The sequence below is a fragment of the Typopeltis vanoorti genome, chromosome 1, assembly GCF_054136105.1.
Source record: "Typopeltis vanoorti isolate ZY-2024b chromosome 1, IOZ_Tvanoo_1.0, whole genome shotgun sequence".
In the NCBI taxonomy this organism is placed as follows: Eukaryota; Metazoa; Arthropoda; class Arachnida; order Uropygi; family Thelyphonidae; genus Typopeltis; species Typopeltis vanoorti.
The window spans coordinates 33,018,313-33,035,107 of NC_143549.1; the positions used below are offsets into that span (position 1 = coordinate 33,018,313).

General features: G+C 35.8%; 1 protein-coding gene across 3 annotated transcripts in view; it reads left to right on the plus strand.

The window, feature by feature from the left end:
* The window catches only part of Slob (Slowpoke binding protein), a 352,791-nt gene that overhangs the window by 234,608 nt on the left and 101,388 nt on the right, over positions 1-16,795 (plus strand). For all 3 annotated transcript variants that reach the window (XM_090415589.1, XM_090415597.1, XM_090415606.1), the window contains exon 11: positions 1,418-1,494. In XM_090415589.1, the coding sequence (XP_090271715.1) occupies positions 1,418-1,494 (77 nt within the window). The remainder of the gene's footprint in view (positions 1-1,417; positions 1,495-16,795) is intronic.

Below are 16,795 nucleotides of genomic sequence, written 5' to 3' on the forward strand. Positions count from 1 at the left end.
TGATTATATATGAGTGTGACAGAATTCAATATATAAGACTAGTGTTGCAGACAGAATCGGATTGGAATTTCTTTAATGTTAAATTTGTGTATATTAATGAGTAACTTATGGAAGAGAATTATTGCTTATATTGTAGTGTGCTTATTTGCTTTATCTAGTATTGTTTGGTACGACTTTTGAATTGACTTAGTACAACTTAGTATGAATTGATTTTGCATGACCTTGAGTTCATCGAATGCGTGATATAATATAGTCGTATGTGTCTTAAGATTCCAATAAACATGTTTTATTTCTTACACCTGAGTTTTGCCTGATTATGAAATCAAACTGCCACTCATAAAATTGAACTTAAGCGGGAGGAATTGTAGGTTTATAAAGTTAGATCAGAGGTCACGGCTGCTAGCTGAAATTTTCATAGCCATAGTTAAGAGTTTTGTTAATGAGCATATGCATAAAATTCTGGTAATGTCTCTCTGAATAAGAGTCCCTTCTATTATAGGATTTGGCTGGCGCAGCTCAAAAATATAAATTTGTCAATATCCAAAAAGGAGACTGCCCAAAATAGATAATTCTTAGGCCCGATTGTAGAATACAAGAATAGTGATCAAAGGGAAAATAAAGGTAAAATATAGGGGAAAGCAACGACATAACAAAAATGTAAATGCAACTTAGAAAATACTGGCAATCCTGAAATCAACCTTGACATGTAAAGATAAGGAAGTTGTTTTGCTTCTTTACAAGACCTTGATAAGACCTCACTTGGACTATTGTGTGCAGGTCTGGTCTCTGTGGTGATTGTGATACATTGGGGGGTGGGGGGGGGGGAGCACAAAGAAGAATGTCAAAAATGATATCAGGATTGGAGTACTGATTATGAAAACAGATTGAGAATTTCTAGGCTGGAGACACTAGCAAACAAGAGAAAGAGGGGGTGATATGATTGAGACAATTTTGATATTAAGCAATAGTTTACTAGACGAACACTAGGAAGATTTTTCAGATGGCAGTGCAGTGGAAAGGATTACATGGACGTAGTCCTCTTCTCTATCCCTGGATGTTTGCAAGAGAATGATAAGTTTTTTTTGGCATGGCAAGTGATAGTTGCAGATTGTACATTGCCTGAGAAATGGTGAGAATACAAACAGTAGAGTTTATGGAATAGTGTTATAGACTTTGCGACATCTAAAACACATCTCCTTTGATGAGTCCTATGATTTTAAATTGATAATTTCTATACCAAAATTATAATGTAGATCTGTTTGCTTTAAAAAAGAAGAAAATTATATTCAGCTATAATCTAGTTGTTAATATGAAACTAGTCTTGTCCTAAAATTAAGCATGATCATTTCAGAAAGTTAATAAACATTTTTATATGGTTCTAAAAATAATTGATTTATGTGTAATTAAAAATTTATAGCCAGTTTTTCAAGCCAAGCTCAGTCCTGCCACCCGCAATCTTTTAAGGGAAGTTCGGCGCCATCAGCGTGGTCGAAAGTAAGTCAAAGTATGATCGAGCATACTATAAAATTTTGCAGTCATTTTCAACTTTTTTTTTTTTGTGGTATTTGCTATACTATTTCAGAACCAAATTTATAAAAATTACTATTACTTATTCATTATTAATGAATTTAGCCTTTTTTTAATTATATAAATTTTGCAAGAAAACAGTAAATGAGAAAGTAAATATCTGAAATTTGTAAGAAATTAAATACAGGTTACTTAATTAACATACACACAGACACATCCATTATTCATTGAATTTTAACTCAGTATTTTGTGAAGAACTTTGGTATTACGGATTTAAAAGATAGAACAGTAACACATAATAGAAAACCTCATGATGAAGTTTAATAAATATATTGTTCCAAGCATATCAGGGCAACATTAAACCACAAAAGACAACCCAAACAAAAGACTACCACAAGTTCAGGAAGTACATAGTAGAGACTGAATGGACTATTAAGAACTGTTACATAAATGATGACTATATTGAGTTTATTAATAAATTCAACGAGTGCAAGAAAAAATCAGAAATTCCTGTGAAACAAAAGAAAAGAGAACAATTCTCACCTCAAACTATAGAACTACTGAAAAATAGAAAAGAACTGAAGAAATCTGAAGAAAATTTTCTTGAATACAAAATTATCTGTAAGTTACTAAGGAAAAGAATTCCAGAAGACTGCAAAGCTTTCAGGATACAAAAACTGAGAGAAGCAGTGCAGGCAAAAACTAGCCTGAAAAAAATAGAGAAAGACTTAAATTTTAAACAGTCAATTCCATCTGCTTTACTGGATTGAAATGGAGAAAAACATACTAATAGAAAAAGGATAGAAGAAATTGTGCAGAATTTTTATAATGATCTCTCTGTGCAACTAAGTGCCAAGTTTCAGAACCTATCATTCCAAAACCAAGCAATATACTAGATGTACTTCCAGAAGAAATAGAACATGCCCTTAAGAAAATGAGTAAAGGTAAAGCTTCAGGACTTGATCATGTTAAGGCTGAAATCCAACAAGGTGGACCAATTATTTTTAAAGCCTTGGTTGCCAGATTCATGTGGTACTTCAAAGAAAGAAAGAAAGAAAGATTCCAGAGGAATGGAAAACCTCAAAAGCCATACTTCTATTCAAAAAAGGAACAAGGAAGACATAACAACCTATCGTCCAATCTGTCTACTCTCTCACATATATAAAATCATGAACAGAATCCAAAACACTTTCGAAGACAACTTCAGTAGAGAGCAGGCAGGATTTAGAAGAGGCTTCTCCACAATAGATCATATCCAGGTCATTTCACAACTAATAGAAAAATGCAGAGAATACCGAATCCCTCTATATTTCCTCTTTATTGATTTTAAAAAAGCATTTGATACCATAGAACACAATGCAGTTATCAGTGCCTTACTGGAAATAAATGTGGACCCTACTTACATCCACATGATAAAAGAAATTAACAAAAATCAGACCACACAAATAACCCTATTTGATCAACCTATAAATATAGTTATAAAGAGAGGGGTCCACCAAGGCGATGTGATCTCCTCAAATCTATTTACCATCACTTTAGAATACATTCTGAAAAAAATAGACCTAAATGGAGGAATAAGCATAGATGGTGAAAAACTACAAATCCTTATGTTTGCTGATGATCTAGTACTGATATCCCACAACCAAAAGACCTAGAAGAAATGGGTGGAAAAAAATATACACAAACAGCAGTAAGATAGGCTTGAAATGAATCTAGAAAAAACAAAATGGATCAAAAACATCTGCACAAGTGACAGTCACCTATGTATTGATAACATCCCTATAGAGCAAGTTGACTCCTACAATTACTTAGGACAAACAATAAAAATGAATAGCACTTTATCTGAAGAACCAGCAAAAAGAAAGAAAGTTGCATGGCTGTCGTTCAACAGACTAAAAGAAACATTTACTGATCCAAATCTTGACATCTCTGCGAAGTCAAAACTATTTAATAGTGACATTCTTCCATCACTCACATATGGATCAGAAACATGGAACACAACAAAAAAAGAAGAGACTCTCAGAATAACTCAGTGTGCAATAGAACACAGGATTTGCAACATCAGCAAAATGGAACATGTTAGAAACATGGAACTAAGAAAGAGATCAGGCATAAAAGATGTGGTAACTGCAGAATATGAAAGCAAGATGAGATGGGCAGGTCACATAGCCAGACTCAGGGATAACAGATGGACATATAGAATACTCAACTGGCAACCAAGAATAAAGAGAAAACCAGGAAGACCATCTATAAGATGAGAAGATCCACTAGTGAAATCTATGCATATAACATGGAGGAGAGAGAGACTCAAGATCGAGATCGTTGGAGGCATCTTTGTGACCTGCACTCATGGAGAAATCCTTAGTGAAACACAGGTCCATCAAGGTAATTGTTCCAAGCACTTTTTAAAATGTGTTCATAAATAGAATCCAGTACAGAGTAATATACTGTGTGTGTGTGTGTGTGTGTTGGAAATCAGCAGCTGGCACTGAGGGATGTACAAGAGAAAATGGTTTATTATGGTTAATTTAAATTGTGGATAAAGCAGGATAACCTCTCTCCAGTATTACAGTATTTATAATCTGTAATCACACATCATTATATAGAATAGAGAGTATATGATTATTAGTTATGTACTCTATGTAAATTATTCTTTTTAATAAATCTGAATGTGTTAATGAATCCCACCAGGCATATAGGAACATTTTGTGAAAATTTGAAGAAAAGGGCAAAGCTAATAATAATGTTAAATATTTGCTAGACTTCTCCTCAGGATGTGAATTAGCCATTACTAACACCATGTTTTAACATAAAGATGTGCATAAGTTCATGTGGAGAGAAGACACAAGAAATAAAAAAAGCCTCATTGGCTTTGTCATTGTTGATAATGATATCTTCATGCTCATTCAGGATACATACAGAGGATTTGAAATTGAAAGTGACCGTTACTTTGTCCTAAGCAGGATAAAAATGGATGCATTGAAAAAAAACAGTTCATAAGAAAGTTTAAAAAGAAATAAAATTTAGCAGTTTTAGCAAGTAAATTGTAGACATGACTATACAAACACTATTGAAGAAAAAATTAAACAAATTGAAAACAAGAACCAAACCTCAGAGTCTCAGTGGCAAACTCTGAAGAAGACATTCATTGATTCAGCTAGTGAGGTATTTGGTGAAGTTGTTTGCAAGGATAGAACACAATAGTAGACACAAGAAGTTAAAGAAGCAGTCCCGGAAAAGGAGAACGCATACCAAAAGTTCCTAGCAAAAAAGTCAGCAGATGTCCTAAAAGATTATAGAGGCAACTATAAGAGAGCTAAGTTGTGTGTAAAAGTAGAATATTTACAAACATCATAGGAAGACTTTGATAAGAATGTAGAAAATAAATATCAGGAAAGTGGTAAAACATTCTGGAGGCTATTGAAAAAGCTCAGAAATGGAGGAAAGAGCATTGCAAAAGAATCAAAGATGATCAGGGTGACATGAAAACTGAAGATAAGGATATCCTAGATGTCTGGAGTAATTACTTTGAAAGCTCTTAAATGAACCAAACCGTGATAAAACCACACTAGAAAATTTTCAAGAGGAATGCAAAGAGGATTGCATATCAATATTTGAAGTAGAAAAAGCTGTCAAAAACTTGAAATATGGAAAGAAGCTGGAGTAGATGATATTCGATCAGAAATGCTTAAGTATGGAGGTATAAAAGTTTTACAGTGGCTATACTGCATAAATAAGACGGCCTGGTCAGAAGGTCAAATTCCCAATAATTGGAGTAAAGCTCTCATAGTACCTATCTATAAAAAAGGTAATAAACCCGAATGTGAGAATTACAGAGTAATTCTCTACTAAGTGTTCCAGTTAAGATTTATGCAAACATACTTGAAAAGAGTTGAGAAAGATTGTGGAAGAGAAACTTGGAAAAGAACAAGCTGGGTTCAGGCCAAATAGAGGTTGTCAAGATCAGATTTTCACTTTAAGACATATAGTTGAGAAATTGTAGGAGGATGACAAGAATCTATATTTAAGTTGTGTAAATCTCGAAAAGGCATATGACAAGGTGCCTGGAAAAAAAGCTTTTCAAAACAGTACAGTTATATGAGGTGAATGGCACATTATACAGAGCAATACATAGCTTATATTTAAGTTGTCAGTCAGCAGTTAGAATTGAAGGCAGTACAGGAAGATGATTTGATGTAAAATCAGGGATAAGACAGGGATGCACATTATCTTCACTCTTATTCATCATCTATATGGATCACATTATGAAAGAAAGTGACATCAAGCCTGATATTAGAATTGGAGATGTCAAACTTAGCTCTTTGCTTTATACAGATGATGTTATACACCTAAACACATAGTGAAGTCTCCAGGATTCACTAGTTAAGTTGAATAACAGCTGTACAGATTTGACATAAAAATCAGCAATAAAAAGGCCAAAACAATGAAAATAGGAAGGAGCATAAAAACTTCAGCTGCATTTTGAATGGAGTTCCTATAGAACAAGTAAAATATCTCAGCTATTTAGGCACAGTTTTTAGTCAAGATGGCAGGTTAAATCTGGGAATAGACAACAGAATAAGCAACACTGCTATGGTGGGTAGCCAGCTGATTAAATTTATATGGAATAAGAGAGAAATTAAACAATAAATTACACAATAACGACAATAATTAACTTTAATGAAATGAAAGTACAGATATTGTGTTATCGTGTAATTTATCGTTCATAATCATGCCACAGGTACCTTTAAAGATAAGAGAGAAATTAGCCAAAACACTAAACTAGCAGTATACAAGAGAGTGTTTAAACCAGTTTTAAGTTATGGATCTGAGTGTTGGGTTAGAAATAAAGCACTTGATCAAAGACTACAGATATGATTGTTCTGAAAAAAAATTAGGGTAGTGAACTGATGGCATCAATGGCAGAATCATTTTATAAATCAAGATATTAGAAAGGAACTTGACATTATTAGCATTCAAGAATGTGTCAGCAGAGCTAATCTAAGATGGTATAGCCACTTAAATAAAATGGGTGAAGAAAGGTTAGCAAAAGTTTGATTTCAAGATGGCAGGAAAAAGACTCAGAGGATAACCAAGGTGAAATAGATACTGGTGTGCTCACAAGTAATAGATTGATTTTTAGGAAAATTGTTGATGGGAGATTCATAATAATGTAAACTTAATCATGTAGTTTTGTCATAGTAACCTGAACACCCCTTGGGGGTACAAATCAGGAAATTGATAATGATGATGATAAATCAGGTAAGGTTTTCAAGTCTTGATCCAAATTAAATATGTAGTAGTTATCACATCTGCCTTATATGTAGAGGCTCTCTGATTCAATTTCAGTCAAAAACAACTTGTCCAATTTTATGAGAGAAGGATTTTCTGAGTCCTCCCACAAAGTCCTCCTTCCATTGTATTGAATGTGACATCTGCATGATACCTTTATGATTGCTTGTCTAATATCCCACCTGCATCCTGCACAGTGGCTATCATTCACCAGCTAGTATCATCTTTTCATAATCATTCTTTTATCTACTGACCAAATATCAAAAGATTTCTCTTTTTTTACATCACGAGCTAACAGCTGCTCATGCTTCATTTTTCCTACTCTTACCGAATAAGTTAGTTGTCTTACTCATTTTCTCTTTGTACTCTCTTGCAACTGATTATTACCACTCATCTTATGCTGAAACTATATGATGCATGTCTAACCTCTTCATTCATTCATTTCACACCTACCTTATTTAACTAACTCTTGGAATATGTTCAGACATTACTTCTGCTAGATATCTCATGAGTAGGATCAAAGCAGCATCGATCTCCTTTCCAAATCCTCATTCCATGATATAGCTGTAAGTGTCTTCTAAACTTTCTAATCAGGAAGTTGCTATGATAAAAATGAATTAAAAAGAAGGGTTATAATGGGAAATGATTCGATGCGTAGGCTATGTAGAAGGAATGGATGTGAGTTTTTGGATGTGTGGAGTGAGTTTGAGGGAAGATTGGATTTGTATAAGAGGGATGGCCTACACCTGAATGTGTTTGGTATCAGGAGTCTAGAAAAACTAACAACTGGTATGAAACCTAACACAGAGAGTCAGGGAAACTAAATTATAAAGGGAGGAATGGTGTGAATGTGAATGTAAGAGCGACAATGTTATATAACTGTATTAATGATGGAAATGGGCTTTGTCATGGAAATGTTGACAAAGAGAGAATGATTTTGGGTTTGTGTTCATCTGGGTTCAGACCCATCATATGTGTGCAAAGGTGTCTACACATGTAAGGCATTAGAGAATAATAGAGATCTGCAAGTTGTCCAACTGTGTCAGGCAGACTGCAGACAAGACAATACAAAAGAACAAACAGGTAGATTATTATTGTCTGTACACGAACGCTAGGAGTATCAGAAACAAAGGGATAGAGTTTATTGCCTTAGTCAATATATTGTGAACTCAGATTATAGGTATTAGTGAGACCTGGCTATCAGAATCAGACCTACTAACTGGTATCGAGTGGACAGGGTATAGTATATTTAGGAAGGAGAGGAGGGGGGCATGCTGCTAATGATATCGGATGACTTGAATCCAGTTAGAATTGAAACCTATGATTGTTTGTAATACTACTAACAATATTTCATGTGGCAGTGAGTTTGAAGCCATCTTTTGTGAGGTGAAATCTAACAAGATTAATTACGTAAGGTGTTGTTACAGACCTGGTGGATCGGTTGCTAGTGATGAAGAAATGCATCACCAAATAGAAAAGATGAGCGTGAAAATAGTAATGGGAGACTTTAATTATCCAAATATTGATTGGGTAGCAGTACAATCTCATGAGAAGAATGAAAATGCATTTATTGAGCTGTTGCGGGACAACTTCCTTAAGCAGCATGTGACAGAAGGAACTCGAGGGCAAAGAGTGTTGGATTTGATTATAGTGTCAGAGGGCGTTTCAGTTAAAGACATAACTATTCTGCCTCCAATTGGTGATAGCGATCATGTGGTACTCACTTGGGAAGTGACTAAGTTTATGAATGTTCCATTCAGAAAAGGTTACACGATGAACTACAAAATAGAAAATTATGACGAACTGAGGAGTATACTAAGTTCAGCAGAATGGGATCGGTTGCTGAATGGAAAGAATATCGAGAGTGCATGGGAAGCATTTAAACAACACTTGAATGATGTGATATCAGAATGTGTCTCCCCGAGAGTTCGAAAAATAAATAGAGTAGGAGTCAAATGGATGTGTAATGTTATTAAGCAAGAGATTTGTAAGAAAAGGATGATGTGGAATGAATACCGTGTGCATCAGGATGATGTCAGTTATAAACATTATAAGCAGCAGGCTAGAATAGTCACAACTGTTGTACGGAAGGTAAAGTCTGAGTATGAAAAGAAACTGGCTCTGCGTGCTAAAGACAACCCACAAGAATTCTATCAATATGCTGTAAGTAAAAGAAATGATGTGTTAAATTGTTGTTAATTAAATCAATTTCGGCTGTGGCATTGTAAAATATTAACTTAATTATTTATTTTAACTTAACTTTGCTTTACTTTGTTCAACTTCACTAAGTTAGGATAATCATTTGCTTTAACATAAACTTCTCAAGGTTAATCCTACCGTGACCAATTTCTGTTTCCCCCTTGCTATTAAACAAACTTTGAGTTCTAAGTTTAATTAATGTATGCAGTTCCCCACTCTCACACAAATCAGTTAGAAAATTTATTTTATTTTCGATTGCACCATCTAATTTGAGTAAATATTGTTTGAAAGTTAGGGTGAGGAAAAACAGGAATTAATCATTAACTACCTCCAAATTCTTTACTTGCAAGTTCGCTATTTTTTGAAGATAGTGCAGTAGCTAAAGAACAGGTCAGGTGGTTACTAAACAAAAGCATTTATTTTAAACTAGACAAGAGGTACAATACACATGAAATTATTTCACCCATCCTTTTTACAAGCAGGGAATGTAATTTATGTAACCAAATTCACAATGCACACAATAACTGGGTTAACTCGCTCACTGCATAAACAAGTTAACAAGATTCTTCCCTTAAATACTGACTTAATAATTGCCTAAATAAGTATAATTTCTCAATAGCACTGTTGCCTATATTATAACTAAGCACACATTCTGAATATACAAGTTAACAAACAATCTTCCCACAAAACTTGTGACAGCACCTGTTAACAAACGATCTCTTGTAAGCACATTCACAATTCAGAGATACACTTCCTTAACAATTATAAAATTACTGCCTACCTTACATTTTTACCATGAATAAAGAGTCCAAACAAATTACAGCATACTTCCTCAAAATAGTAGCATCTTTTTCTGGTTAACTTTCTTGCTGCTTGGACATCACAGGCAGTCTCTTGTAGATCTTTTCTCCGTCAGAAATTTCAATTTGCTCTCTATCTGAAGTCAATAACTGGACACAATAACTGGTCTTGAGACTTGAGAGCCATCGACGAGGAAACTGGCCTGCTGATCTGGAGACAAAGATCCAACAGCGCTCGATGGGAAGAAAATCCACGACAGGAGAGCCTAAACGAAGAGAAGGTAAAAAAAGCCACTAACTCCTTTTATGCAAAATCTTGCTCTTTGTTCTCTACGGTATATTTTCGGGATTAGCTTTTAGGCGATGACGTCATTGCTGCCTATTCCGTCAACATCGGTTGACCTTGCGACCTTTGGTTGGTGTTTCGTCATCGCTAATCTGGCATTAATCCCTACTTACATGCAGTCAATGTTTATGTACTTTTACAGTAACATTCTATTTAGTACATTATATTTCCAAAATTACTAAATATTGAGGGGAAAAAAACTGGAAAATCGATTGCAAAAAATTTATCAAGGTTAAATTTTTCCACGAGAGATTTTACAAATTTGTAAATATATGTTAATTAAAGTCAATGTCGGCCGCTCCTTTGTAAAATTTATGTTGATTAAATATCTGTCTTAATTCAACTTTGTCTTGACTTAATGTTGCTTTACTTTGTTCAGTTTCACTAAGTTAAGACTATCAACTGCTTTAACAAAAACTTCTCAAAGTTAATCGTACCGTGACCAATTTCTGTCCCTGCTGCTATTAAACAACTTTGTGTTATAAGTATATTTAATGTATGTAGTTTCCTGCTCTCATACAAATCAAATTATAAAATTTATTTTATTTTCGACTGTACCATCCGATTTGAGTAAATATTGTTTGAAAGTTAGGGTGAGGAAAAACAGGAATTAATCGCTAAATATATCCAAATTCTCTATATGCAAGTCATGATTATTCATATTCAAATGTGATGCAGGTTCGCATTTTTTTGGAGATAGTGCATTAGCTAAAGAACAGGCTAGGTAATTACAAAACAAAACATTTATTTTAATTAGACAAGAAGTACAATACACATGAGATATTGTGCGATTATCACACTCAATCTTTTTACAAACAGGGGAATGCAATTTATATAATAAAGGTCACATTGCACACAATTACTGGGTTAACTCGTTAGACATAAACCATGCACAAACTCGTTCAATGCATAAACTAGTTAACAAGATTCTTCCCTTAGAGACTGACTTAACAGTTGCCTAATTACATATAATTTCTAAATAGCACTGTTCCCTAGACAATACCAACCTGAAGAAGTATGCTGTAATTTGTTTTGGACTCTTTATTCATGGTAAAATTGTAAGCAGGCAATGTTTTTGTAATTAGTAAGAAAGTGTATCTCGGAATCATGAATGTGCTTACAAGAAATTGTGTGTTATCAAGCAGTGACTAAGTGCACATTCATACTCTAAATAAACTAGTCAATAAATAATCTTCCCACAAAACTTGTGATTTAGTCACCGCTTGATAACACAATTTCTTGTAAGCACATTCATGATTCCGAGATACACTTTCTTACTAATTACAAAAACATTGCCTACTTACAATTTTAGCATGAATAAAGAGTCCAAAACAAATTACAATATACTTCTTCAGGTTGGTATCGTCTTCTTTCTGGTTAACTTTCCTGCTGCGACATTACAGGTGGTCTTTTGTTAGAACTTTCCTTTCGGAAATTTCAATAGGGAATCTGCCATAGTTACTGCGAGGCTTGCATACAACTGCTCTCTATCTGGATACTAAGACTTGAGAGCTATCAACGAGGAAAATGGCCTGTTGCGATCTGGAGATGAAGATCCAGTGCTTGACAAGTAGAAGGCCTATGACAATGGGAAGACAAAAGGCCTTAATGACGAGAAGGTGAAAAGCCAAGAGCCACAATCTCCTTTCATGCAAAATCTTGCTCTTTGTTCTCTATATGAAGTGTTTTTGGGAGTAGCCTTTAGTGATGCTGCCCGTTCGGTCAACATGGTTGACCTTGCGACCTTTGGTTGGTGTTTCGTCATCGGTAATCTGGTATAATCCCTATTTACAGCTTTACATACAGTCAATATATAGGTACTTTTACAGCAACATTCTATTTAGTACATTATATTTTAAATATTACTAAATATTGAGAAAAAAACTGGAAAATCGATTGCAAAAATTTAGCAAGGTTAAATTTTTCCGGCCAAGATTTTACAAATGAATATGAAAGCATAACTCTTCTAAATCCTGTTGGCGTGAGGATTACAGATGTAGAAGGGATTGTTCAGTTAATGAGCGCGAATTTTGTTAAAAGCTATCAACCTGGTGTGGGCAACATTGAGCTCACTGTTACCTCTTCACTAGATGAAGAAACACAGGTGTATGAGGACGAGGTATTAGAGCTGTTGCACAAATTGAATAAGAATTCAGCAATAGGGACTGATAGGATATCAGCACATGTGCTAAAAGAGTGTTCAGCTGAACTGGCCATTCCTTTGACCAGGCTGTTTAACATGAGTCTTAGAACAGGAAAGATTCCACAGGAATGGAAGGAATGTATGGTAATTCCATTGCACAAAGGTGGTGCAAAGACCGATGTATTCAACCATCAACCGATCAGGAGTGGTGGTGAAGATTTTGGAAAATTGGTTAGGGCTCACATTCAGAAATGGGTTGACAGTGAATGTCTACTTTGCAATGAACAACATGGGTTTATTAAGGGAAGGTCATGTTTTAGCAACTTGCTCACATTCTATTACAATGTTACCATTGAACTAGACAAGGAGAATGGATACACTATGATTCTTTTGAATTTTTGCTAAGGCTTTTGACAGAATACAGCATGGCAGACTGCTGCATAAATTGGAGAAAACAGACTAGGTTATAAAATATTAGCATGGATAAGAGGATGGGTGACTGACAGATATCAAAAAGTTGGGTTACAGGGGGATGTGAGTCTGCAAAATTTAAGGTAACTAGTGGTGTACCACTAGAATCAGTGCCTGGTCCACTGTTATTCAATCAGTACATTAATGATATTGGGAAAGATTTGATGAGCGACATACAGCTATTTGCCGATGAAGCAAAGATAGGTAGGGTAATCAGTAATGTTGCTGATATGCAGTACTTGCAGAATGATTTGAATAGGCTGGAATTGTGGGCATGGGAAAATGGGAAAATCAGTACAATGTCAGTAAATGTAAAGTCATTCACTTTGGATTGATTAGATATCCAATGTCATATTATATTGGTGGGATTAGGCAAGAAAAAACTGATGAGGCTAAGGATCTTGGTATTCATAGATAGGAAGTTGAAGTTCAGGGGTCATGTAGCAAAGATTGCAAATACAACTCAAAAGATAATTGCAATGCTGAAACAACGTTCACATGTAAAAATAAGAATGTCATTTTGCCTCTTTACAAGGCCTTGATAAAACCTCACTTGGACTACTATGTGCAGGTCTGGTCTCCTTGTTTCCATTGTGATTCTAATATATTGGAGAGAGTACAAAGGAGAGTGTTAAAAATGATATCAGGATTGTGGAATACTGAATATGAGACAGATTGAGAATTTGTAGACTGCAGACACTAGCAGACAGATGAAAAAGGGGAGATATGATTTAGACTTACAAACTTCTGAAAGGGTCATACAGGATTTCAATTGATGAAAATTTTCAATTTATGGAGGGTGGGGTAAGGATGAAAAGGCATGCTTGGAAGCTGAGAATGAAGGCTGCTAAGAAGGGGGGGGGGGTGATTGGAATGGATTGTCATTGGATGTAGTGAGTACAAGCAGTGCGAATGAATTCAAGAATAAGTATGAAAGCTGGTGTGTGTAATATGTGGCCTCCCTTGATGAGTCTCTGACTTCCTAGAGGTCTCTCTTAATAATAATAATAATAATAATAATAATAATAATAATAATGGAAATGGTATTTCATACTCTACTATTACCTCATGGGTGCATGAGATTGCATGGGTAGCCCGATTTGGTTGCCTCGAACCACTGCCACTATTTCCCTCTGATATCTCTATCTTGGACTGGCCTAACTCCTCTGCTGTCATCATCTGCATTCCTTCTCCGTTTCTGCTCTGACCTCTTCATGAAAAACCTAATAGAAAAACCTTCAATCTCAGTTTTCCTATTAGGAATATAGAAGGAAGGGTATGTTTTTCATGAAGATAAATAGATAGGATATCCAACCACATCTTACTTATTCTGTCAATTTTTAGTTAAATTAACTCAGACTTGGTTTCTCATACCCCCCCCCCCCCAGCCAGTCATCTCTCCTTTATCATCCACCCCACAACCCTCCTCACACACACACATGCTCTGCCCACATACTAGGCCATCCCATTCCTTTCTTGTCTACTTGCACATTCACTTCTGCATCATTTGCAATTTTCCGTGTTTACATATCACCCTGACTTTTCACATTTCCATAAGTAGGTTGCATTTCTGGTCTTTCATTCTCCTGACATATTTCTAATTTTTCCATTCGTAAGCAGTCACTATTAAATTATCTAAGGAATTTGCAACGTATACTGGAATATTAATTAAAAAAAACTTTAATGAATACTTCCTATATTTCGGCAATGTCACATTGCCATCTTCATCTTCTGCGTGCACGTATCATACAAATATGATGCGTGCACGCAGTAACTACAAAAAGCAAATGAGGCAGAAGATAAGAAACTACTCTTTTCCTAAAGTCCTAATGGTGCCTCCTAGCGGGCTATATTGGGTTGTCTTGGCCGTTGGGCTGATGTTCTCATGATGTAAATCTCCCAAATTTGGGGCAGTCTCATGCATCCAAATTTGTTGAGGTTTGGCATGTTCCTACAAGCAAGCCCTGAGTGGCTCTACTGGTGAAACCGGATGTAGTCTTTGTTTTCTGAAATCCTGATATTCACTGTCCTGCCTGTTTGGCCAAAGTAGGACAGTTTACAGCTGCAAGGGACCTGGTATACCCCATGTAGGTCCAGGGGAAGTGGTTGGTCTTTGGTAGAGTGGATAAGGGATGCCAACTTTTGATATGGTTTGTAACAAGAAGTTAGGTCATATTTTATAAGGATTTTGGTTATTTTTTCGAAGGTGCGCCGGATGTACAGAATGGTGATAGATTTAGTGTAACCTTTATTGTGAAAGGGGGGGTTGTGGTTTACTGGTTTTAATATTTTTTGGGGGGTTGTACCCATTGGCTAAGAAAGTATTAAAGATGTGGTTTAGTTCCGTAGTTCAAGCATTGTCATCTGAGCAAATTAATTTCGCTCTGTTATATAGTGTTTTAATAACCCCATATTGTTGTGTGTGTGTGTGTGGGGGGGGAATTGCCGGTGAATGTATCTGCCTATGTGGGTTTTCTACAAACAGAGAAAATCAAGGATTCATCAGGCTGGCGGGTGATTAGAGTGTCTGGGAAAGGGAGGCTGTTGTTTTCCTCTTTTTCCAAGGTGAATAGGATTCTGGGGTTGTTGGTTGTTTAAGTGTGTTAAGAAGGAGTGGAATGTATCTGAGCCATGTGGCCAAATAGTGAGCACATCATCCATGTAACGAAGCCAAATAGTGGGTTTTTGTGGGGCAGAGTTTGAGGCTTTCTCTTCAAAAGTCTCCATAAAGAACTTGGCCAATGGTGGGGAAAGTGATGAACCCATGGCTGTCTCCGCTATCTGTTTGTAGAATTTTCCTTGCCAAACGAAATAGCCTGAGTTCATTGCAAACTGAAATAGGGCTGAGATATCGGTAGGAAATTTGGCTTGGATGAGCTCTAAGGTTTCCTTGAGTGGGACATTTGTGAATAGGGAGGAGACGTCAAAACTGACCATTATATCAGTATGTTGGAACGAGAGGTTTTCTATACTGGCTTTGAAGTGGGCTGAGTTTTTTATGTGTGATGGTGTGTTGCTTTGGCTAAATGTTTGGCTAATTTATATGTGGGGGGAATCAATGCTATCCACTATGGGATGTAATGGTACATTTAATTTATGTATTTTTTGGAAGTCCGTATAAATGGGAGGAGGGGGGGGTCTAGAGTTAAATGGTTTTAGTTTGTTGGTAACTTCCACAGGCTAAGAAGTGACCTCCTTAAGGAGCCTATGGAATGTTCTAATTTGAGAGCTGGTAGGAATTATATTCAATAGAGAGGTAGGTAGCCTGATCTAATAATAAAGCATTAAGCTCACCTGTGTAGTCCTTTTGGCTGAGAACCACAGTGGCATTACTCTTATCCACTTTGGTGATTACTATTTCCTTGTTTTTCTTCATTTCTAGTAGAGCTGTATATTCGTCTTTGGATATGTTGGTTTTTGGTGGTCTTGCTTTGGTGAGAACACCGGCTACATCCAGTCTTACATTGTTGGTGATATGGTTGGGAAGGTTGCGGATACTACGTTCTATTTGGATCATTATTTCCTTGCAGGTATTTTTTGAGGCGATAAGGCGAAATTGTGGCCACGTGCAAGAGCGGTAAGTGCTTCAGGCATCAAAACAATGGAAGAGAAGTTGACTACAGTGTTGAGTGGTTGCTGTTGTTATATTTGCTCGGCTGTGCCTTTGTTATATTCTTGTCTTTAGTTCTTTATGTTCTATCTTAAATCCTTGTCGTACTAACTAAGCCTGAAATCTCTAACTTATCTCTCAGGGGCTGCTTCTCTATTCGGAACGCTGACAAAATTTATTTATTTTCGCTGCGCCAGCCAGAGTCCTAGTACAGAAGAATTCTTGTACAAACAAACTTTCCCAGAGTTTAAGTATTACCTAATCTTATTAAAGTATTAAGTGCCTATAGAAACTTCAACATTGCAGTCATGGCCTAAACTTTCTAAACTTTCTTTAATTTCCCCTTATTCACAGGTTTGACTTCAGAATGTCAGACAAACTCAGACTTACATAGAAAAAACATGTTT